The 24,609-nt window shown below is 46.1% G+C and overlaps 2 protein-coding genes and 1 long non-coding RNA gene across 5 annotated transcripts in view; 2 read left to right on the top strand and 1 right to left on the bottom strand.

Annotated features, from left to right (window-relative positions):
• Positions 1-1,214: 1,214 nt before the first annotated feature.
• LOC310832617 (caspase-1-like) lies at positions 1,215-13,440 on the top strand. Of its 2 annotated transcripts, none has more exons than XM_083714723.1 (9): positions 1,215-1,409; positions 2,462-2,734; positions 4,769-4,914; positions 5,194-5,367; positions 6,560-6,794; positions 7,888-8,040; positions 8,681-8,790; positions 9,106-9,205; positions 13,284-13,440. In XM_083714723.1, exons 1-8 carry the CDS (start codon positions 1,403-1,405, stop codon positions 9,196-9,198), a joined length of 1,191 nt encoding a protein of 396 aa, XP_083570849.1. In that variant the 5' UTR covers positions 1,215-1,402; the 3' UTR covers positions 9,199-9,205; positions 13,284-13,440. The 2 variants fall into 2 exon arrangements, with proteins under 2 accessions (XP_083570849.1, XP_083570848.1); XM_083714722.1 differs by lacking the exon at positions 13,284-13,440 and adding an exon at positions 9,910-10,003.
• Positions 13,441-15,299: 1,859 nt separating this feature from the next.
• Positions 15,300-20,637, bottom strand: LOC310832770. Its single transcript, XR_014558424.1, has 3 exons — positions 19,215-20,637; positions 15,439-18,998; positions 15,300-15,350 (listed from the first exon to the last, which is right to left on the bottom strand). It is a non-coding gene; the product is annotated as an uncharacterized lncRNA (long non-coding RNA).
• Positions 16,110-24,609, top strand: part of MTMR4 (myotubularin related protein 4) — a 47,435-nt gene continuing 38,935 nt past the window's right edge. Inside the window, exons 1-2 of one of the 2 annotated variants that reach the window (XM_083714364.1) lie at positions 16,110-16,200; positions 24,140-24,202. The gene's annotated coding sequence lies outside the window, so the exon portion shown is untranslated. Of the gene's footprint in view, positions 16,201-19,628; positions 19,754-24,139; positions 24,203-24,609 lie in introns of those variants that run through there. The other variant, XM_083714365.1, reaches the window with a different exon arrangement.

Raw genomic sequence — 24,609 nt, 5'->3', positions numbered from 1 at the left:
AATTTGTCACCTTCCTCTTCCAAAATTTCCCAATACTTTGGCCATTTAGTCTCCATATTAAGTTTTTTCAAAGCTTTCGCTTCCATAGGTGAGAGCCACCTTGGGGTTTTACTTTCCAAAAAATCTTTATATCTCGACCATACATTGAACAATGCTTTCCTGACAATATGGTTTTTAAAAGCCTTATGTACTTTAACCTTGCCGTACCACAAATATGCATGCCATCCAAATGCATTATCATAACCTTCAAGGTCTAAGATATCTGTGTTCTCAGGAAGTAGCCATTCCTTCAACCAGCAAAAGGCTGCTGATTCATAATAAAGTTTCAAATCTGGCAGGGCAAATCCCCCTCTATCTTTAGTATCCGTAAGTATCTTAAATTTTATTCTGGGCTTTTTGCCCTGCCAGACAAATCTAGAAATATCTCTTTGCCACCTCTTGAAACAATCCATCTTATCAATAATTTGCAAAGATTGAAACAAAAACAGCATTCTCGGCAATACATTCATCTTAATAACAGCAATTCGGCCTAGCAAGGAAAGCTTCAAGTTTGTCCAAATTTCCAAATCTTTTTTCACTTCTGACCAGCATTTTTCATAATTATCTTTAAATAAATTAACATTCTTAGAAGTCATATTCACCCCCAGGTATTTTACCTTCTTTACCAATGTTAAATCTGTCTCCTTCTGAAACCTTTCTCTTTCGATCGGGGTCAGATTTTTTTCCCAAACCTTAGTTTTTGTCTTGTTTAACTTAAATCCTGCCACTTGACCAAAGTCCTGGATTAGTTCTAATGCCCTCTTAGTGCTAGCTATTGGCTCCTGTAATGTCAAAAGCTTTAAGTTTGTAATGTTTAACTCCGACCTGAATGCCTTGTATCAAGGGGTCCCTTCTTATCATGTTAAGCAAAACTTCCAGGGCTGAAATAAAAAGTAATGGGGAAATTGGGCAGCCTTGTCGTGTCCCTTTCTCAATCCTAAACTCTTCTGTCACCACATTATTAGCTATCAGTTTAGCCTTTTGCTCAGAATAAATCGCACCTATACCGTTTTCAAAGTTTTGTCCTACCCCCATCCCCTGAAGATTTTTCTTCATAAAACTCCAAGAGATGTTGTCAAATGCTTTCTCCGCATCTACAAATATCAAAACTGCTTCTGTATTGATATTCACTTGTAACTTTTCTAAAATATTAATTATATTCCTCATATTATCAGATAATATGTTTCAGTCACTGGCTTTCCCGGCATCTCCTCCACCAGGAGGCAGCCGCTCGTCTGGGCCAGTCCCTTCCCCGCCCCTTGCTAGCAGGACTTTGTTTTACTTTCACAATCGCGATCAGAAAAAGGTGCGGTTCCTTCTCGCAGAGGCGCTGCCCTATGTGTTGGCTGAGCCTTGAGGGGCCATGGCGGGTAAGATCGCGCAAACTTTCCCCCTCTTTCCTTCTGCTAAAAGGGGCGATCGGTCACTACGGAGGGAGGCAGCGTGGGGACCAGGCTGACTCCGTTTTGTCTTTCCCTCCCTCCCTCCCTCGGCATCCTCCAAAAGATGCTCACAGCAGGAAGGAAACTTGATCCGCTGGATCCGTTCCTTTCCAGGTTTGGCGAACGGCGGCGTTGCTCTCAGCCTGGACTGACAGCGCTCTCTCTCTCCCTCCTTCCCCCCTCCCTCATTTTCTCTCTCTCTCTCTCTCTTTCTCTGTGTGTGTTAACGTTAACCTCCTCTTCCTTGTGCACCTTTCCCCGTGTTCCTGAAACACATCGAGGCGATGCTCTGCTAGGAAGGGACAGACGTGTCACACGTGTCATTTAACTTTCTCGTTTCTCCAGTCTTGGCTCACCCCATTTCCCCATACATTTTGCAGGTCAAAGCAAGAACCAAAAAAGCCTTGGCATGAAAGTACATTTCAGTGCATGTTTCCCCCTAATATTTTCTGGGGTGTTGCAGCTGGCCAGGGTGGGCAATACTGAACTGCCTGGACCAGCGATCTGACTCAGTATAATGCAGCCAACTTTTAAAAGCAGCCGTTGATGTAGAGTCATGAGCAGGGGCATAGTGGGAGGGGCAGGCGGGCTGTAGCCCTGATAGCATGGTTTGGGGGGGCACAAACCAGCCCCCCCAGTAGGGATTCCGCCTTGCCTGCTGCCAGGGGTCTCTGGGCCCTGGAGCCTGGCCTTGCCACTGCATCCTGGGTCCCCTCACTGAATGTCCACCCAACCAGCTTTGGTGGGGGGGGGGATACACCCACCAAGGGCTGCGCAGCCCCATGAACCTTCTGTGCCCCAAGTCTGCCCAGTGGCTGCGAGAGTTAGCCTGGCATGGTGGTTTTTTTACCCTGGGGAGCTGCTGCCGGCCAGTGTAGACAGTACTGAGCTAGAGAGCCCTATTGGTCTTGCTTTATACAAGACAACTTCCTACGTTCCTGCACCTCGGGCCAACTTTGGTGACCTGATTTTCCTTGCAGATGAGAAGCTGAAGAAAATCCGCAGAGAGTTTGTGACCTGTGCTAACAAGTCTCTCATCAGCCAGCTCCTCGATAGGCTTCTCCAGGAAGGAGTCCTGAACGAGGAGGAGGCGGATGAGGTGAAGGAGAACACGAAGAAGCAGGACCAGGCAAGGATCTTGATTGACCACGTGAGGATGAAGGGGCCCAAAGCCAGCCAGATCTTCATCCAGGCCCTCCGGTGCCAAGACAGCTTCTTGGCTGAAGAACTGAGGTTTCAAGACCCTCTGCCAGGTGCTTATTTAAATAACCAGTTTCGCAGTTCATAGAATTGTAGAGTTGGAAGGGACCCTGAGGGTCATCTAGTCCAACCCCCTGCAATGGAGGAATCTTTTTGCCCACAGACATCCTTGGGTGGGCTTGAACCACCAACCTTCTGTTTTGTTTTTTTAAAATAATTTTTATTAACAGGCCAATCACATCACATTATTCAGATCACATTGGTTCCGAATTATACAGCCAAATTTTAAATTTTTGAAGATACCCATATATCACGCTCCGCACAAGTCCAAAATTCCGGATAAGTCCAGACATCACTCATTTTACTGCATTAATTAATCAGTTCTATCCAGTTCAATCCGGATAGTCCTTTATTACTTTCTTTCTCATCTTGTTGTAGTGATATATTCCTTTCTTTGCGATTAACCACCAACCTTCTGGTTAACAACCAGACGCGTGAACCAACTGTGTCACAGATTTCTCTCCTTAGATTGTTTATGCAGATATTTAAATTTTAAGAACTACAGTCCAACTAAATTCAATTTAAATGCATTGTTTAAACCAGTGGTTCCCAAACTGGGTGGTGGTGCCCCCTGGAGGGAGAGAGGATTACCCAGGGGGGCAATAAGAGGCAAGGGGGGGGGGGGAGACTAACAGACTTTGAAAAGGATCAACCGGGTCAAGTTTACCCATTTAGTTGAATTAATTAAATAGCTTTAATTGGATTTTGAATAAATGCGCAATTGGTGGTTACTGTTTGCATTTTATTGCATTATTATCTAGTGGGTCATGTAAACTGATGTCCTGCATAATGCTTTTCATAGGGTAGGAGGCATTGGGGATGAGTGTATGGAACTGAGGGGGGATGGTCCAAAAACATTTGGGAGTCACTGTTTAAATAATAAATAAAGTGTGACTTGATTTATTGATTTGATGATGACATTTATACCTGACCCTTGAAGTCCAAAAGGCTCTTGGAGTCACTTTCAATGTCCCAATTGAAAAAGGCATGATGCATGAGGAAAAAGAGAGGAGGAGGGAGGAGGGGAAGAGCAACCTCACGCACAAGTTCATAAACTTGCAGTTCATGCAGCTGATGCGACTGGCAGTTCTGGTTCTCTTGCCTTGGATAAAGGCCAGACATTCCCCCTTACAGTGTATTTCCCCAGCCACCCTCAAGTCCCTTCTCTGCCCCAATTTTCTTAATGAGTCTGGCCAGTTTTGGGGTGGGGGAAACCGATGATCAGTGTGGAAAGGAAACCTCAGCACAAGTGACATTTCCTTTTGGTCTTTTCTGTATAGCTACTCGCTCTTAGGAATGCACCTCTACCTATTGAACTATCGAGTCCCAGTCACACGAAATGCAGCCGCCTTCCCTATTTCAGTTGCTTGTGACACATCGTCTCATCCTATAGGTACTCCCTTTTATTCCCCCCACCCACAGATGGGAGGCACGAAGCAGCTCTGCATTCCCCCCCCCCCCAAAAAAAAAAACTCTCTAGTGTCACTGACAGGAAGAGGCTCCATCTGAGTCTTTGGTAGAAAATAAACCTTGGGAAATCAGCCTGGTGTTTAAGAATAGAGGGGGGTGGTACTCAGACTGGGCGTAAAAAAGCACGCTCTTTCTCTCTCCACACACACACACACACACACACACACGTTTGGAACCAAAAACCAGGCAATGTCACACCAAAAATCGTGTTATAGTCCACCATCTTGATCCAAAATGGCACCCAAACGTTTACAAAGACCACCTAGCTCCCACCTCAGGAGCTCTGATGTAGAGTTTGATGGCAATATCTTGAGAGGGGGCCAAATCCATAGAGAACAGATGGCCAAATAGACAAGCCACTTAAAAATGTATATAGTAGATTATTATTATTATCACTATTACTATAATCTATATTATTATAATTACTATTGCATTCTGTTCTCCTTCCAAAAGGAGCCAAATGATGTAACCAAATTCAGAATATTTACAGATACTTTCTGTGATCCTCAACAGCATCCAAAGGTTTAACCCGGTACCCAAATTTCTCTTGTCCCTAGAGCAACAGGCTCATTTGCCAAACCAGGAAGTCGGCCCAGGGGCTGCCGCCCCAGCAAAAGCAGCCCAGCTGCAGGAGACCAGCAATGGGCTCACGCTTTGCCCCCTGGACCACTTTCAGAAAATACAAGCTGAGGAAAAGGATGAGGTGAGAAAGGACCAAGTGCGCAGTCACAATGAGGTGTGGGCAGACCTGGCTAAATCCAGGTGCCATTTCACTCCCTGTGCTCTTGCTGAAGGTGAGGTTTGTGGGTTGGGGGACTCAGGCCAGAGAGTTGAATGCGGCCCTCGAGGCCTCAGACTCTCCCCAGGCCCCTCCTCTCACCAGCCCTGCTCTGTGCTCCTCTTGAGTGCTTTGGCCTAGCTCGAAGTGTGATAAGGCTCCTTAACCCAGATTTCAGTGAGCCTGACTTTTCTTCCCTGGCAGATCTACCCGATCAAGGACAAAGAGACACGTACCCGACTGGCCTTGGTCATCTGCAACATTGATTTTGAGCACTGTAGCAAAAGGGAAGGAGCCGAGGTGGATCTGGCCCAGATGAAGCTTCTCCTGGAAGGGCTGGGATACAGAGTGGAAACCGAGACCAACTTATGCTCACAAGTAGGTGGTTGTGGTGGTGGTGGGGGAGTTTTCCAAGGCGCTTTCAGTTTCCATCCTCCAAAAAGCCTGTTAACCGTCTCTTTACCCCAGAAGCCTCTTCCCTTTAAATCTTTAGGTTTCATTTCCCTTTAGCCATCAAACTTCCTTCCTGAAAACTCCCTGAAATTCCTGCTCAAAACAGCCTCCAAAACAGAAGCCAAACATTTTATAACAACCAAATAGCACAGCAGTTTTGTTCTTACACACACAGAGACACAAATCCTGAGGCCCGACGGAGAGTCAGAAACCTTGTGGTGATACGCAGAGCAGCCAGAACAGAGATGCAGAAACGGTTCGTAATACAGTGGAACCTTGGTTTTCGAGCGTCTCAGAAGCTGAATGATTCGGAACCCGGACGCCGAAAACCCGGAAGTAATTCCTTCTGTTTTTGAACGCGCCTCAGACGTCGAATGGCTTCTGAGGTGTGTTTCTCCATTTTTTCAATGGATTTTGCTGACCACCCATTGATCCTCTGTTTTCGAACATTTCGGAAGTTGAACAGTCTTCCGGAATGGATTACGTTTGAAAACCAAGGTTCCACTGTATATATTCTATTAATATATTCTAGTATGTCACAGAGCTGGAAAGTACCTTAGATACCACTCAGTCCAACCCCCTGTTCAATGCAGGATAAACATAGTAGAATAAGCACATTAGGGTCCCTGTACTTAAATCCTGGCAGTGTGGTGTAGTGGTTAGAGTGTTGGACTAGGACCTGGGGGAGAACCAGGGTTCAAATCTCCATTTCACCTTGTAGCTCACTGGATGACCTTAGGAGTCAGTCACTGCTTCTCAGCCTAATCTGCCTCACAGGGTTGTTGTGAGGATAAAATGGGGGCGTGTGTGCCGCTTTGAACTCCTTGGAGGAAAGGGGGGGGGAATATAAAAAACATACACATAAATAAAGGAATAAATTTTCAATCCCGCCTTTACTCCAGACATAAGGCAGGGATGATCAGTGTGGTGCATTAAAGATATTATCTCACTCCCAACTGCTGAGAGTTGGAGCCAAGCAAATCTGCAAGGCAGCCTTGGTCACTTCCCTGGACATGGGGGGGTTTTCGGGGAGTAGAAGCTGCCCCTCTTCTTCCCTTTTAGCTAAGAAAGCTGCCCTTTTGCTGCCGACCCAACACCCCCTTCTCTCTGCTTGCAGGACATGGCCACGTGCTTAAAGAGCTTCGCAGCCCAGGAGGAACACAAGACGTCCGACAGCACCTTTGTGGTGCTCATGTCTCACGGCCTCCGGGAAGGCCTATGTGGGGTGAAGCACGAGGACTTGTGCCCAGATCTTCTCTCCGTGGACACTGTCTTCTCCACCTTCAACAACAAGAACTGCCCGGCTCTGAGGGGGAAGCCCAAGGTCATCGTCATCCAGGCCTGCCGTGGCGGTACGTGGGGGGTGTTGAACCCGGGATTCCCTCCGCCTGCCTGGGATGTAGCGCAAGGCACCTCTGTGGTTAAGCAGGAAGTAGTGGTGGCCTTTGGGACTGGTAGGGTGGAAGGTAGGGAGCCAGAGGCAATAATGAGCAGAGCCAATCCCTGATTGGCGGCCAGGAGGAAGGTGGTTGGCTGAGGGCAGACTGGGGTTGATGGGACAGCAGCATGTTTTCTCTAGCAGACCAATTCTGTTGGGGGGCACTGACTGTTTTATTGGGTCCTGGTCAACAGGATTGAAAGAATTGCCCCTGAGTCCGTTTCTGTTTCTGCATGCGGTAACGTGGGGAGTGGGGGCCTGTATTAACTGGATTTAATTAATTTATAGAATAAATAGCACCATATCAGGAAAATTAATGCAATGAAGCCATTCTGAATCTCCCCTCCCCTCCTGTAATAGGGAAGAGTAGATAGATTCCGGGGCAATTCCTCACATGTCTCTCTGGTCTCACTGAATGGTCGCCAATAAAAGGCGCAAAACCAGCAAACAGGAAGCTTTTGATTAAAGGCACAGCAGCCCTTCAGCACCTTAGCAGTGCTCCACGCTGCACAAGCCAACCCCGCAATTGCATTCTGTCACAAATAAACCGCTGACAGGGCCAGTCTGCCCATGAGGCAAGATGGCAGGATCCACAGGGACAGCTGATCCGGCCTCCAGGGAATGTTTCGTCCGCTGCTGCTGTCGCAGTGCCAAGAACAATTTCAGCAAGGCTCCTTGGAGGCCCCCTTCCTTGGCAGCATCCCCCCCATGCCGCCTCCAAACCAGCCTTTTGGTGAATAGGAGGCACTTCTGTTCTCCTCCCGCTCCCTGTTACTGACGTAGAACTTTACTCCCTCTTTTTTTTTTCCTGGTGGAGAGAGCACCGTTTTGTGGTTCGCCTCAGAGGACCAGGTGTGGAAAGAAGTCGGGGTGTGGTCAGAACATGTAAAACACTGGGAGATGACCTCAGGATTCCCTTACGAAATTTGAGCAACAGGTGGTGATGATTCCAGAAAAGAGGGGTACTGTAGAGTCCTGACAGAGGCTCTTTCCTTTTGTTTCCCCAGTGAATAAAGGATTTGCATTTGTGAGCGACTCACCAACACCTTTGGCCACCCCCCTCAGCCCTGTCCAGTGGCAGGAAGAAGACTTTGAGAGCGATGCCATTCACAAAGTACACATGGAAAGCGACTTCATCTGCCTCTATTCCACAACACCAGGCAAGCGGCTCTGGTGGTCTTGTTTTTTTAGTTTCATAAATACACTGCTTGATTGAAAAACACCACCACCTCTCACAGAGGTTTACAAAGAATACAAAAAAATACAATTACCAAGAAGAAAAATTAAGAACAATAACTTAAATGCTTTTGAAGAGTTAAAATAACAAATAGACTAAAAACAGATGAAGCCCCGCATCAGCTTACTAAACACCTGGGTAGATTTGTGCAAACAAAAATGTTTTTAGCGGGTGCCGAAAAGAGTACAGTAAAGGCGCCTGCCTGATTATCAAGAGGCAGGGAGTTCCAAAGTGGAGGTGCTGCCATACTAAAAGATCAACTTTTTACAAAGGGAAAACAAGTATTATGTAGCACTTCTCTAACAGTGCCAGTTCCATCAAAGCAGTGGAGTGGGCAGATAATGGGGTAAGGTGATTTTGTAGGTAAACTGGTCGCAAGTTATCATCTAGCCCTGTTCATTGGCAACTGGATAAGCTGCCCTGGTCAGCCTCAGATGCTGTGTTAGCATTAGCCGCCCAGAGTTGCCGGCTGACAACTCTTAGGAAAATGAGGAACTGAGATAAACCAACAGTTCAGAGATTCACCTAGCCCTAAGCATCATACGTTCATGTTTCCTCACCAGATAACGTATCCTGGAGAAGCCCCCAAAATGGATCTCTCTTCATCATGCAGCTGATCAAAGATATCAAGAAACATGCTTGGAACTGCAACCTGGAAGAGATCTTCAGAAAGGTATGCCCTGCTAAGGCCGTGTCCTGCTCTGACCCCAGGCAAGGCAAAGCTCCCTCTTCAGGGCTCAAGCCGGAGAGCAAAGCTCTGATGTTGCTTCCGCCTTTCTTAATTCTTATTTTTCAGCCAGCCTTAATTAATTCTTATTTAATGTAAAATAAATAAACTAGTCTTTTTGCAAGAGTGCATGGAAATTCTAGGAGCTAGTCCTTTCTCCAGCTGGACAGGGATACTATTCCCCCCCCCCTTTTCATTTCTTTATTATTATTGTTTTGGAGGAATGACCTGCTGTGAACTCTCTCCACCTCTGCATTGCAGGTCATGCAGTCCTTTGAAAAAAAACCGTACCAGATGCCCTCCAAGGACCGAACCACCCTGACCAAAAAGCTCTACCTTTTCCCGGGGCACTAAAACTTGAGTAAGTGCCTCTGCTTCCCCTCTTGCTAACTGGATTTGCCAGGGTGGGTGGGTGTGTTGGGGCAACAGTGTGAGGGACAGGCAAGTCTGGAGGCTTATTAGCCAGTATGGTGTAGTGGTTAGAGTGTTTGTTCTGGACCTGGGAGATCAGGGTTCAAATCCCCACTCCACCAAGAAGCTCACGGGGTGACCTTGGGCCAGTTGCTGTCTCTTACTTAGTCTAACCTACCTCACAGTGTTGTTGTGGGACTAAAATGGGGAGAACTCTGTATGCTTTGGAGGAACGGGGTATAAATGTAGAACTGAATAAAACCAAGTAAGAAACATTTCTGTAGTGTGGCGAATAGGCAAAGGCTGTAATCCTGACCCTATTTACCTAGGAGCAAGACTCATTGTATTCAAAAGGATTAACATCTGAGTGGGCCTGGTTAGGATTGTGCGGTGTGCTATATAGCAGGGGGTCCCCAGTTCCAGTCTCTGCCCTGACATCATTTGGTGTATTTAGCCAAGCCCCCCTATCTCAGTCTGAGGAGTCCCCATGGGAGGATATAACACTGGCCTACTTTGCAGGGTGGTTGTATCCACACAGGGCTGCTGAGCACCCGGAATCACCTGACAAATGTTGAGCCTTCTGTATTATTGTGGAGAATGGCTGCAGAACATCAGGAGGTGTTCCTCAATTTCTTTTTCTTCTCTCTCCTGCAGGCGATGGGGCAGCATTCTGAATTGAGTCCCTCCCAGCTGCCGTGGACAATCATATACAGTGGAACCTTGGTTTTTGAACATAATCCATTCCGGGTTTTGAGAAAGCATTTTTGATGTGGTTCCTAATGTTACAAGTCCATCATAGAACCCAGATCTGGCTCTGGCCTTCTGTCAAGTGACACAGATCTAGACTGTTCCCTTATATCCATAAGGACCTCCTTGCCTTGCTGCCTGTTTTAGAAATCACCTCACAAGTTAATTGTGATCCTTTTGACCAGGTCGGGTTCCCATATCTCAGCTATGGAGACGGAAGCGATGTCAATATTAGGCTGACTTGCAGAGAAGCTGTGTCATGGCTGTTTGGTGATTCTTTCAATGGTGGTGTCCCTGCTCAGTTTTTCTTTTTGCTTGTGTCAGGAACCGGAGATAGGTCAGCAATAAAACACCCAGCGTCAGTGAAGTTAACTCTTTATTCAAAGAAACCAAAACAGTGCAGGCCTAGTGATCACAGCAACTTTTCCCAGTAGGTCTTGCTGCACTGAGGCAGTTGTGGGGACATCCCAGCACTCTCTAAGTCTCCTCCCTAGGTCCTTCCCCAGCAACCTGAGACTCCTCCGTCCTACTTCTCTTTGCTCTGCTCTTTTCATTCCTCTCCATTTTCTGGGAGACCAGCGGGGAGGGAAGCTGGTGACAGCAGGAGGGGGAGACTTGATTTTTCAACTACCTCTTTACCCCTCTCCTCTCCAGCCTCTCCTTCAGCCTCAGAATCTGAACTGCTCTCTGCCACAGTCTCTTCCTGCTCACCAAGCCCTGTTACCTCTTCAGCTTCCGATACCTCTACATCCCAATCTGCTCCGTCTTCTCCCTCCAGCACATGTGACTGATGTAAGCCTGACACACACTACAGATTTTGTTGAAATTGATCAGTGTAACTTTATTATTAAACCAATAAAACATTCCACAAAAAATAATTTTTTTTAAAAAAAACAATTTTTAAAAGCACAATTAAATAATTTTTATTAAGGTTTATAAATACAACTTATTATCTCTTTTACTTCTTTTTAAACCAAACAAAGACTTTTATATAGATACAATAAAAACACAAAAGGTGTGGGTGGGTGGGTGGAGAAATAGAGAAGGGAAAAAGGAAGAAATAAAAAAAAAAGTAGAAAAGAGGTTAAAAGAGAAAGATTGAAAAATAAGATTCAGAAAGTAAAGAACTTCCCATTCTTCAACCGCCTGCTATATAAAAACAGTATTCACTTTGTCCGATCCAATATAACACCCCGCAAAGCCACTTTCTATAAACAAACATTATCTTCAATCCTCAAATCCAGATGTCATTATTTTATTTTACTTTTCATGCAAAAAGTCTATGAGAAGTTTCCAGTCGTTAACAAAATTAACAATGACTTTTCTCTGATTATACGTATGAGTTTTACCATCTCAGCTAAGTCCGTTAGTTCCAACAGTCGTTATTCCATTGTTGGTAATAATCTTTGTGCATACAAAAGTCCCGCAGCCGTAATTATATATTGTAACAAAGTTCCACCGTCCTTTTCTAACTGTGTATCTATAAGTCCCAACAGAAAGCATTCCAGTTTCAGTTGAGTATTTTCCTTATTTCTTGACAAACTGTTTGGTTTGTACCTGTGGCCATGTCTTTAAATATCTTCCATGATTATTTCATGGGACTGAATTATTCCACATATTTATTTCCCACATTTATAGCCCATAGGTCCCATGTTGGAAATGCATAACAAGAACAGCATTTTGAATTGGGCCTGGAAACTAATTGGCAGCCAGTGCAGTTGCCCCATTCTCCTTGCCCCGTTCTCTTTGCCCCATTCTCCCTCCTCCCACTGCTATTCCCCACACTCAGTTTATCCCTGAGTTCCACCCTACCACCACAACCCCCATCCGTTAGAAGAAACACAATTCACCTCAACTGGAAGAAGGCCTCAAGTGACTCAGGTGCCCCCAGGATGTCCTGAAAGAGCAGATGAGAAATCTCAGGTCCCTCTTAGGGCATCAGGAGAATGGTCCCAACCCCAAACTCCAGGCTTTGCTTTCCACAGAAATGGGCAATTCCATGCCCTATGCCTGCATGGTCCTCGTTTCAGACAGACCCACAAAATGTTCCCCAAATCCTATCCCTGGCCCTCCCACCCACCTCACCGTGAGGGTAACTTACACAACTTTGCACTCACTAGAATTGCCTTGGCAGCCAGTTGTTCTGAGCTTTCTATGTTCCGGAAGCTCCTCTGAACATCTGCTTGACAGTTCCTGATTATCTGGACCAAGAAAAGCCATGGCAGAAGTCAGGCTGACAGAGGTGAGGGCTTCTCCGCATCAGAGACTGCAGAATTGGGGGCAAAGACCACGGGCAGCGGGTCTGAGGAATCCAGTCCCTACTCTTTTGTTTCCCCCAGTACTAACCTCAGGCTCCGGAAAAGCCTTGAAGAGCTGTGGCACAACTGCAACAAGAGAAGGACATGGGGATAAGTTAGTTCATTCCTTAGCAGCTTCCAAGATTATTCCAAGAGGCTTCTCCTTAATTTCCCTGCTTCTACTCTTATTAAGTAGACACCTGTAGACACACAATGGACACCTGTAGTTAGTGGCTTTTAAGGGAGAAGTGAGAGATGTCACAATGGAGGGCAAATCATTGTTACCACGGCAACCCACCCACTTTGACCCTGGGCCAATCTTGTTTCTTCAGAACTTTGAGGCACCTGCTGTTCCGTCTGCAGGTTTGCTGAATTGTCTCTCTTCAGGGTTCATTTCATATCATTTTTCATTCAGCCACATATCTAAAGGGAGACAATCCCAACACCCCTTTAAATGTAATAGAAGACTCCCAAGTCTAGGAATGTCCATAGCACAGGATTAGACAATCTGCTTGAGCTGTGATTTCCTGTGTTGCGGGGGGCTGGATGGTGACCCTTAGAGGAGTACATTTCTGCGATTCTATCTACCATTTTAACCAGGAAAAATGATTTTAAAATGTATTTTTTGTGTGTGGAACTATTTCAGAAGGCCTCTCAAAAGTATAGGAATAAATTGAGCATGCTTTGCTAATTATTTTACCCAGGAGCAAAATGAACTGGAGGCGTTCTAACAACATAAGGCATATTCCACCAATTTCTTCATGTTCCTGGCCAGGCTGTTGCCATATAATTATCACTGCCAAACTAACAGTGCTGAAACTTTGCTGCAAAGAAACTGCAGTTTCATGAAATGAGGACACATTATTATAACAATTCGGGGATTTGCTAAGTCTTCATTACATTGATAACCAGTTATTAAATGTCTTTAAGAAGCTTCAGTTTTTCACGAAAGATTCCAATACTTTGAAAAAAATTGCTTATGAGAACTCGCATCACTTAGAAACCTGTGGTGGGCGATGGACTTCTGAACCGGAGGCAACGTGGAACTGAAGAGGAATTAAAAATGAGGAATGGGAATGAGAAAGGAGAAACTTAACATTTTCAATTTCTGAAATAAGAAAGGCAGGTGCTTAGCCGGCAATGGAATGTATGTTTTATTTTAGAAAATGTCTGTTCCACCTTTCAATTCAAAAAAAGCCCCCCTCTCGTTGGTGGTTTCTAGAATCCTCTCCTACAAAAATACAGTTAGAATAAGATAAAAGTGATTAAGAATTATAAAAACAGCTGCAAGAGGGGCATGAAACAATTGGGTCTGTTTCTGAATACAGCGGGGACGTGGGTGATGCTGTGGGTTAAACCACAGAGCCTAGGATTTGCCGATCAGAAGGTTGGTGGTTCGATTCCCTGCGACGGGGTGAGCGCCCGTTGCTTGGTCCCTGCTCCTGCCAACCTAGCAGTTCAAAAGCACGCCAATAAGTGCAAGTAGATAAAAAGGTACCGCTCCGTCGGGAAGGTAAACGGCATTTCCGTGCCCTGCTCTGGTTTGCCAGAAGCAGCTTAGTCATGCTGGCCGCAAATGCCGGCTCCCTCGGCCAATAAAGCGAGATGAGCGCCGCAACCCCAGAATCGGTCACGACTGGACCTAATGGTCAGGGGTCTCTTTACCTTTACCTTATGAATACAGCAGCCTTGACAGATTTAAGGCACTTCAGAATAAAAAATATATATGTCAACCCCCCAAAATCAAGAGAGAGATGGTAGCCCTCTTTCAGAAACTGCCTGGGTGATGCTACCAATAATACCCCCCTTTCTGTGTCCTCATCAAGCTCATCTCCAAAGCTGGTGTTAACAGAGGAGAGCTTCAGATTGTTATGAGTTTGCAGGGTCAGGCTGGATCACAGAATCATAGAATTGCAGAGTTGGAAGGGACCCAAGAGTCATCCAGTCCAATCCCCTACAATGCAGGAATCTCAACATTCTGCTCCTTGAGCTTAGGAACCATGATGCAAAATTTGGTTATGTTGCCTTAATTCAAATGCATAGACCCAGATCCTGCCCCAAATCTAGACGGAGGTCAGCCCTAATGTTTAGAATTCAGAAAAGTGCAGATTTAAAAGGCTGGTCATATTTCGTTTGATGTATTTCTTGGAAACTGTGACTTAGGTTGGTTTGCCTTTTAATTCACTGAATTGTAATTATCCCCACTTAGAGTAGAGCCACTGGAATTAATGGATCAAAATTAGCCATGTATGTTAATTTCAGTGGATCTACTCTGTGTCTGACTAACGAGATACAACCTAAAGATCGCTTTTGTTTTGTCAATAAATATATAGTGTTTTTCTTAAAAAATGTTTAAGGGTACTCTCTTTTTCCTACTCATATTGAAATACAGTGGTACCTCACAAGACAAATGCCTCGTAAGACGAAAAACGCACAAGACGAAAGGGTTTTTCGTTTTTTGAGTTGCTTCACAAGACGATTTTCCCTATGGGCTTGCTTCGCAAGACGAAACGTCTTGCGAGTTTGTTTCCGTTTTCTTAAAACCGCTAATACCAGGGTGCATCCGTGCTTCGCAAGACGAAAAATCTGCAAGACGAAGAAACTCGCAGAACGAATTAATTTCGTCTTGCGAGGCACCACTGTACTGCCCCTCAATGAGGCCAAACTTAGATTCACAAAATGTTTTGGGGTCTGTGTACCCCTGTGTACCCCCAGAAAAAAGCACTGAATATATATGTTATGGGGGAAAGGCAAAACTTTCCTGATGAATTTGGGAGCATCTGCATGCAAAGTGCTAAATCATCAAGCACCCATCCTTTGCTAGGCTAATATTCATGAAATATTAGCTTATTAAGTTCCTCAGTCATTATCATAATCATTTCAATTTTTTATATACTGTATGTGTTAATACTATAATACTGTAAATTTATCTTTAAATTATACTGAAAGTTGCTTGGAGACTGCTGAATAACAAGAACAGTAATAATATAATAATAGAATCATAGAAGTGTAGCGTTGGAAGGATCCTCAGGGGTCATCCAGTTCAGCCCCCTGCAAGAATAATAACAAATAATTAGCATTGTTGCAATTGTTGAATACCCGTTGTTATTACTGCAGCTGTTGCGTTATCTGAACTCACACCAGGGTTCATGCCTCCGATTAATATGCAAATGAACGAGGGCACGGGCCCCACCCACGGAGGAGCACCACCTGGAGGGCAGAGGTGACAAAGGAGAAAGGGAGCGCCACTCTCACGCTTCCTCGTGCTCCGATTGGTCCAGGCAGAACAGCGCCCCGCCTCGTCCTTTGATTGGACTGAAATGGAGGCGTCGCAGGGGCGTGGCGAGGAGGGCGCGCGGGCGTGGCCAATGCTCTGAGGCGCTAAAACAGTTCCGGAAGCGCCTGCCCGCCGAGAGCTTCCCAGGCGCGCCTCCCCGTTTCAGCCAATCAGCCGGCGCCTCACTTTCCTCCTCCTTTTCCTCCTCCCTTTCTTTTGACAGCGCCGAGCAGAAAACGGACGTGGGCGCGCCTTTTTCTCTTTTCCCCTGCTCCTATTGGACAGCGGGAAGGACGCGCTGTGATTTCTCATTGGCCGCAGCGGCCCGCCCTTTCCCATTCCTGTACGTCCCTCCCCCTCTCCTCTGTCAGGCAAGCAGGTAGGGAGGGCGGAGAGCTGCGCAAGGGTCGAACGACGGGAGGGGGCGGGCCAATCGGGGCTTGCGCGCCGAGAAGGGCCCACCCCCTCCCTCAAGGCGGGGCGAGCGCCTGCTTCAGGATTGGCCCTCCACTGCGTTCGCTGATTGGCTGCGAGGCGGGAGGGGGCGCTGCGAGGCCGGTGGGCGGGAGCGGCGCGCGGCGGCAGCTGAGGTGGGAGCAGCGCCGTCGGGAGGGAGGAGCGCAGGTGAGGAGACCCCCGCCGTCGCGCCCCCGCCCCGTCCCCGCCCTGAACCGCCCGCCCCGGCCCCTCAGTCGCAGCAGGCCCACGGGGCAGGCGGGCCGGGTGCAAAGATCGCAGCAGGCCCGCAGCAGGCCGCGCCTCAGGCGTAGGAGGAGGCCCAGCCCCAGCGCCGCCAGCCGCCAGTGGGCACGGAGGGAGCGAGGGAGGGGCCTCCACATACACACACGCACCTCCACACCCGCGCCAGGCCACGCATCTCCCTGGGAGCCCCCCTCTTAAGCCCCGCCCATTTCTGCCCTCTGCACATGCTCAAGGGGCGTGCGTGTGTGCGGAAGTGCTGGTCGGCACAGTAGGCATCGTCCTCCTGCGAAACGGGTTACATTTCCCCTCCCTTAGAGCATGGGCAGAGTGATTTCTCCACCCACCAACGTTGGCACTGGCAGTTTCTTAAGATGCATCTGCAGCCCCCTCACTCTGACCATGTGCCGAGTGATTTCTCTCCCTCTTGCCCCTCAACAGCGGTACTACCTGTTTCTAGGAAGGCTCTGTAGTCCTTACTCTGAGCATGTGCAGAGTGATTTCTTCCAGCACCCCCAGCATGTGCAGAACGATTTCTTATTTTCTCTCTCTCATCCTCCTACTAAACTGGTTATATCCCTTCCCTCTAAGCACATGCAGAGTACTCCCCCCAGCCAACTCATCTCTTGTCAGTTTGTAAGGAGCAACTGTAGCTATCCTTTTCCAAGGGAGGTTTCTGGACTCCCAACCCTCTGCAGCCAGCATAGGGCAGTGATTAAGGGTGATGGGAGCTGCAGCCCAAGAACATCAGAAGAGCCTGTGCCTGGATCAGGCCAAAGGGTGTCGCTTTAATCCAGCATCCTGTTTCCCACAGCAGCCAACCAGATACCCCAAATGGGAAGCCTGGAGGGTCACAGATTGTCCCTGTCCCTGTCCATGCAGTGATCAGCTAAAAGGAAAACTGATTCTCATATGACTCAGCCTTATGGCAGCCTGATGTGCCCTCCAGATGTTTTGGGCTCCAACTTCCATCAGCCTCAGCCTGAGTGGCCTTGCTCCCATCAGCCCCATCATCACATGGCTGTATTGGCTGAGGCTGATGGGAGTTGTAGTAAAAAAAAGTATTGAGAACACTAGGTTGGCAAAGGCTGATTTAACTGATACATACAGAGACATTTGCCTGTTGGTTCTAGAATGCCACCAATGCCAGGCCCCAAATCTCCAAGTGTCCCAGCTCCAGGGCTCTGCCTGTCCTGGGCACGATTCCAACATCAAGGGAGAAAGTAGAAGGGGCAGAAAGTAGAAGGTCCAGCATCTTGGGGAGAGATGTTGCCCCATGTCCTTTTGAAATGTCTGGCTATACTTCGCTTTTAATGGCCCATAACCATAGCTGTCAACTTTTCCCTTTTCTTGCGAGGAATCCTATTCGGAGTAAGGGAATTTCCCTTTAAAAATGGGAAACGTTGACAGCTATGCCCATAATCCCTGCCACTCTTGCCCCAAATACCACTTGGAGTGGGTGGGTGAGTGCGGGCGGAGAAAGCAAATTTAGCAGGTGGATTCACAGTCTGGGTTTATTTGGTCTCCGAGCTTCGGATTGGTTTGGCTACCAGCTGAAAGGGGTGCAAACATTAAAAAAAAATCCCATGGGGGTTCTCTGAGTTTGGAGGTAACACTGGGGTGGGGGACATCTGTGGCCCTTATATCACCCCCAGCCAGCATGACCAAGAGTGGGGGCTGTTGAGAACTGTAGTCCAGCAGCATCTGGAGGACCAAAGACTTCCTACCCCTGCCATAAGGTTATTTCTTAAAGCAAGTAGAGCTCGTGTCTCTTTTGGTCCTAGGAGCTACACCATGTCCATGGCACACAGAATTCTGAGTAAGCCCCAAGGTGGAGGGAGAAGGTGTTTTGCCAAGCAGGCATGGGTTCCATTGTTTGGTCTCCCCCACCCCCACGCCCCATACATTTAAATATGTTACATCTCACTCAGCATGCTCAAGGCAGTTTTGCAATGTAACATAGTAGCTTTTGGTTAGGACTGCAAGTTTTAGGTGATCAGTCTTTAAGCAATCCATTGAGAAAACTTTCAATTGAGTCCCAGTTAACTAGGCCACACTTTTAAATAGTTAATTGTTTTTAATAATTTTCCTTAATGTTTGTGTGAAACTTGCTGATGTCTTTTTCAGAAAGAAACATTTTTCCCTCAGAGAAGTGAAGGCCTGTTGTGATATGATTATTTGCACTCCACTGTTTAAAAACAATGGGGGTTTGTTGTTGTTCTAAACCGTTATTTTATTTGTATGCAAATTTAGGCAGATTTAATTGAACAGAAAACATTTAAATGGCAGTTCTAAGGATGTTTACTCAGAAGGCAGCCCCACTGTGTTTAGTGGTGCTGCTCAGAGCTGAAAAGATGAAAAAAGAAAGCTGGCATGTCAGGGTAAATGCCTCCTTTTTTCCATGGGATGATGTTAGTTTGTGCATGAAGGCATAGTTGGCAGTGTGAGCTCCCCACATTTGCTGTCTGAAGTGGTGGGGTACCAGAAAACAATATTTTGTCATTCTCCTCCTCTCCGGTTTGTGAGAACTAGACCATGGCTAACTGACTGAGAAATACATGTTTGTATATTTCTTACATCACCACCATAATCACTCCTATTACTGATATTATTACTACACCCACCCACCCACCCACCCACCCACCCACTCTTTCATTTCAAGAAGAAATACTTCATGGTGCAAGTACAAACAGGAGTATAAGGAACAACCAATACAGTGTTACCTCGGGTTAAGTACTTAATTCGTTCAGGAGGTCTGTTCTTAACCTGAAACTGTTCTTAACCTGAAGCACCACTTTAGCTAATGGGGCCTCCAGCTGCTGCCAGAGCACGATTTCTGTTCTCATCCTGAAGCAAAGTTCTTAACCCGAGGTACTATTTCTGGGTTAGCGGAGTCTGTAACCTGAAGCGTATGTAACCCGAGGTACCACTGTATCTACATTCTGCATGCACCCAGAGACTTCTTTTCACTTGTTGTAGGGTTGAGCTGATGCTGTAATGTCACAGGAAGCTAGCTGATACCAGAACAGCACTCTGTCTAACCCGATAGTGTCTGCTGCTGTAGTCTGGCAGTTTTGGACTGAGTCTTTTACATCATCTCCTCCCTGATACCTTCTAACTGGAAATCTTGGGGGATGAATCTGGGACCTTCTACTTCCAATACTCAGCAGTGCCCCCTACCCTTGTACCCTTGTCCAGGTAAACTGTGACACACACTCAGCTTTCCTGGTGCAAATTATCTGTGGCTTAATGAGGGCCCTGTGGTGTGATGAGGGTGCACTGGGTGCTCACTTTCCAAAAGGAGAGGACTTGAAAACACTCCCCCCGCCTTTCCTTCCTCAATCCTAGATGCAGCTGTGTGGGAGGGATGCACTGTACACACTGTGAGGTGCTTCCACTTTCACTCTGCCATTTAATACACTCTTGGATTGAGCTACAACATTAAAGGGAGAGGCCAAGGCCTTCAGAGTGTGTGTCTGTGAGTATGAGCTTAATTTCTAAAATCAGTGGTAGCTGGGCAGGCCACATGCCCACGTTCCCCGAGGCATGAGGGACGTGGGTTTTGTATGGTTGCCTGCTCAGTGATGATTCAGGAAAATTGCTTCATATTCTTAGAGCTGCTTTTGCTATCGCTCTGGCAGCTTTCACTTCATGCGTTCCAGGTCTGATTCCATAGTGTTCAAAACAGATTCTAGGGTGGGGTCTGACTCTGTGTGGGTGTATGCAGAACTCTGTGCCTATTTTCTAAAATGTGAAGTGCTTGGAAACGACACAGTGGAATCCTTGCCTCTAAACACAGATATGTGCCTGGGACTAGCTGTATTTCTTGTGTTTATGAGGGAAAGGGTTCTTATTATCGTTCAGGGATGACCTTTTATTATGAGAATTATAGAACTGGTAGACTGGAAGGTCCTGAGTAGGCAATTCACATGCATCTGATGAAGTCTGCTCTATTCCAGTAACATTTTTGCCACAAAAGATCTGTTTTGTGTGTTTGCTGTAACATACTCTCTCACACACCGTAATGTATTCTACATTTAAAGACTTTGTTTCAGTTTCCAGTTTCTTAGCAAAACCTTCTGAATAATCCCGATCTTGCCTTACCAGATCCTTCACTGCTGCCTGACTTCCTTATCCCAACATCACTATTTATTGCCATCATCCACCCTGTCTTGTCCAGCTGTCAGGCTATGCTGTTTATTTTTTATTTATTTATTTACTTGCACCATTTATCCCACCCAGATAATTTATCTGGATGGTGAACAATACATTCTACAAGCCATGGTGGTTTGTGTGTGGGGACGCGGGCAGCGGGGGGGACGGGACGGACTTCACAAGCAAACAAATAATCAAAATAAAAAATAGAATTAAAGCCACGAGTAACAAACTTTATAAGGAGTATTAGAAAGCACTAAAATATGAGTTTAAAATGCCTGGAAAAATAAAAGGCACTTAACCTGCTGCAAAAAAGGATCCTAGCATTGGTTCCCGGAGAGCATTCTTGGGAGGACATTGTGGAATGTGGCACCACCACTGAAAAGACCCTTTCTCCAGTAGCCATCCATCACACTTCCTCATCTAGCAGGCTGCTCAGAGAAAAGGTATGGGTGGATAGATGTGGGAGGAGACAATCTTTCAGGTAACTTGTTCCCAAACTGTTGGGGCTTTAAAGGATAAATCCAGCAGATTGAAATGAGCTGGGCACCAGAACATCTGGAGAGGATGTTTGTCCCTTGGTATGCTTCTGTGCAGCTCTTGTCCTAATCCTTGATGGATGTGTGTGCATGATTGTGATTATTCATTGTAAGTCGAAAGCCTGTGCTTGCCGTGGCGCTCCTTCTTACTTCACATGTTCTGTTACTGAATCTGGATGTTCAGCCAAGATCCAGGGTTGTACACGAAATGAGTCTTGTGTGCAAATTCTTTACATTATTTTAAACACTTGAAAGTTTGAAATTCCCTCTCAAATAAAATTCATCTTCTATGCTTTGATAAATTATGCTGTTTTTCCAGCTCACATGAATTGCCCCAAGCGGCTTAAAATTCATATGTTAAAAGCAATCAAACACAATTAGAAGATAAGATATACGCAAGACAAACATTCCAGGAGGAAAAGAGAAAGAGAAGGAGAAGGACATGTCTATTTTATCTATTGTAGCTTTCATATCCACCCTTAGTGATTGTGTCTTCATGGAATCTTCTTGAAGGAAACATAGCCAATCTTTCTTCTTATTACAAATGGTTCACTAATATTCTTTAAGTAGTCCAGCAAATGATCCTGCAAAAGCTACTTGCCCAGCTGCCCACCAACCACTGGAAATCATTCATAGCACATTGAAAACATGAAAGGAAAAAAGGGGCATGTCTTTTCCAGTTTGTAAGTCTTAAGTTTTCACTTCCTGGTCATCTGGAGCCAATTCCTGATTGATACAGGTGACTTCTGTGGACATGCTTCAGCTTGAGAATAGCTTTTTGGTGAATCAGATGCTCATTGGGGCTTCTAAATTTCTTTTTACTGTGCCAGCGCCTGTTGATATGATGAGTATGCATGTTTCTCTACAGCAGCTGAAGTTGGCCCTGTATTCCATTTTTAAGTAATAGGTTTTTGTTTCATGCCGTCTGCTTATAAATTCACTTACCTGGAAGTGCTTTACGTATCAAGGCAGTGCATTTAGTATTGAGCTGAAAGTAGTGTTGACACCTCAATCGCACATGTTTCAAATGAGCCGGCCACCACAGGTAACAGCTTGTCTCTTATAACAAGGATTTAACAGTCAAGGTATTTGAAGGGGTTTTTGTCACCCACACTGAGCTGGACACATTGGGAGAGCATAATTAATCTTTGCCTGTGAAGATAAGCAGTGCTGTGGCACCTTAAAAGCTATGTGGCTTCTTGTGGTGTGGCCTTTCTTAGGTTGGAGTTGGTTCCACCAGATGCATCAATTTAGATTTGCAATCTGGATTTTCTGCCTGCACCTTTTAATCTTCTGCTGTATCAGGAGACGAAGCAGCCATCCACGTTTCTCCTGCATGGTTTCCCACCCCCAGGCCCCAGTCCTGTTACACTTGCCCCCTCCCACATAGCTGTATGGCACACAGAAAGTCTTGCTCCATATGGCAGGCTGAACAACACAGCCGGGGGGGGGGGGATGGAAAGAGATAACAGGGCTGTCTGCCTCATTTCCTTATTCAGTGGTAGATTTTAAAGGTGCACCGGGAATCTCTAGGCTGCAGCCTGACAACCCTCCCTGGCAAGCCACATTAAAAATAAAAATACACTGTGAAGCTGGTAAAGCTGCAGAAAGGCACAACCAAAATGATCATGGGGGTGTAGGCTGAAGGAGGAAGAGAGGTCGATATGGGAGAGATGGGGTGCAGCATTTTCAACCCCAGGGCCTCATTCCCTTCAGGACAACCTTTTGAGGTCTGCATACCAGTGATGGGCAGGGCCAGAGGCAAAAGTGAGCAGAGCAATGAATGCAGATTTTGCCTTTGTGCAGTAGGCTAGTTTCTGCACTCCCACACCCTTCTCTGCTTTCCATTCAGGCAAGCATGATCAGAGTTCAAGGAAACATTCCAGCCAGGTAAAAACACTCAAAGAAGGGTGCAAAGCAGGGGTTCAACCTGGGGTCTGTTCTGAGGACCAAACACAAGGGGTCAGAGGACTTCATTTGGCCTCAGGCCTGAAGCTCTCCACCCTTGGCTTATGGCAATTAGCCATAGTGGCTGTATGGAACCTCCATGTTTAGAGGGAGTCTTTTACTGTATGCTAGTTCTTGGGAAGCAACAGCAGGAAAGGGCTGTTTCCCTCATACCCTGCTTCCAGACTTCCTGGAAGTATCTGACTGGTCACAGAGAAACAAAATACAGTGGTACCTCGGGTTACATACGCTTCAGGTTACACACCCCACTAACCCAGAAATAGTGCTTCAGGTTAAGAACTTTGCTTCAGGATAAGAACAGAAATTGGGCTTCGGCGGCGCGGTGGCAACAGGAGGCCCTATTAGCTAAAGTGGTGCTTCAGGTTAAGAACAGTTTCAGGTTAAGAACGGACCTCTAGAACGAATTAAGTAGTTAACCCGAGGTACCACTGTATATGCCTAGGCTGAACCTTGGTCTGATTCTGTTCTTACGGAATTGGAAAGCTTTGCATATTGCACTCACACACTGATTATGGTATACTGGGGGGAAAATAACGCAACGAGAGCTCAGTAAAATGGGACTTTTAACAAACAGGCAAAACACATCCTGACAGAGGAAGTTGTAGGTGTGAAATCTTTATTTGGCCTTAATGTTTGCTGGAGCATCAAGGCATGACCATAAAAAGTTGATGTAGCTTCAAATGAGCAGCAACTCTTTTGTGATGCAGAGGGAAGGAACCTCAATTATAATATCATCTGACCCACTCTTTCGTGAGAAATGATGTCAGATTTCTTATTCTTGGTTCTGCAGTTTCTTATTTAAACTTCCTTGATTTTATTTTTATTTTTGGTTAACTTTGGTAAAGTTATGGACAGATTGGCTTGAATGTTTGTGGTAACTGAATTGCTTGGGGAGAGATTTGTGTGTGCCAATGCATCAACCAGGAATTTAAGAAGATGCTTTATAGTGAGCGAGACCATTGGCCCATCCGGGTATAGGGCTGTATATAAATTCAATAAATAATAATAATCTAGCTCAGCACAGGGCAGCTTTACGGCATCCAGTTTGCTGGACTCTTCTTTTCTCAAACCAGGTGGAGTGTTTCAACAGTGAAGGGAGTTGGTGTGGCATGATTTATTAGGGAGTTGCAAGGATAAAGCTGTTGTTGTCCTTTGGTATTCTTCCCCACTCCCTTGATTTCCATTCACTTTTCTTCCCTCAGGAAAATGTCTGTTTCCAGTACAATCGGACGCCTGCGAACCGAGGAAGACTGAGACTTTACAAGGTACTTTTAATGGCTAATGTCTTCAGTTCTACGTTTCATTTCTGCATTTGCTGAACAAAGACCCAGGTATAATTTCTCCTAGCATGTTGTAAATTAGCTCCATTTCCCTCAAACTAGGCATTAAGTGGCAAGCAATTATTGGTTCATCTTTTGGGGTAATATTTGAACTTCATCATTGCTAAGGGTAGAAGAAATATCCTGCTGGGAAATCCACTTAGTTCAGAGTAATCCCATTCAATGTACCGTTCTATCAGGCTGAGATAGATGTGGAACTTCAAGGCCTCTCTACAGGCTTTGCTGAAACACCTGCTGCATCAGGCCCCTTCCTCATCTGTGGCTAAGGAGGCGGGAGTAATCTTCCAAACTCAAATTCCAAAGTGGATTCATCTGATTCAACCTGGGAAAAT

The sequence above is a fragment of the Podarcis gaigeae genome (genome assembly GCF_964106915.1).
Source record: "Podarcis gaigeae genome assembly, chromosome: 15".
NCBI classification, from domain to species: domain Eukaryota; kingdom Metazoa; phylum Chordata; class Lepidosauria; order Squamata; family Lacertidae; genus Podarcis; species Podarcis gaigeae.
Note: the sequence above shows the minus strand (reverse complement) of the source record. Positions and strands in the feature narration are given on the sequence as shown.

Excerpts from the sequence above, each read along its gene's own strand:
- LOC310832617 (XM_083714723.1), top strand. Across the intron at positions 5,368-6,559 it reads AGACCAACTTATGCTCACAA|GACATGGCCACGTGCTTAAA; the intron begins GTAGGTGGTTGT and ends CTCTGCTTGCAG. Across the intron at positions 8,041-8,680 it reads CCTCTATTCCACAACACCAG|ATAACGTATCCTGGAGAAGC; the intron begins GCAAGCGGCTCT and ends TTTCCTCACCAG.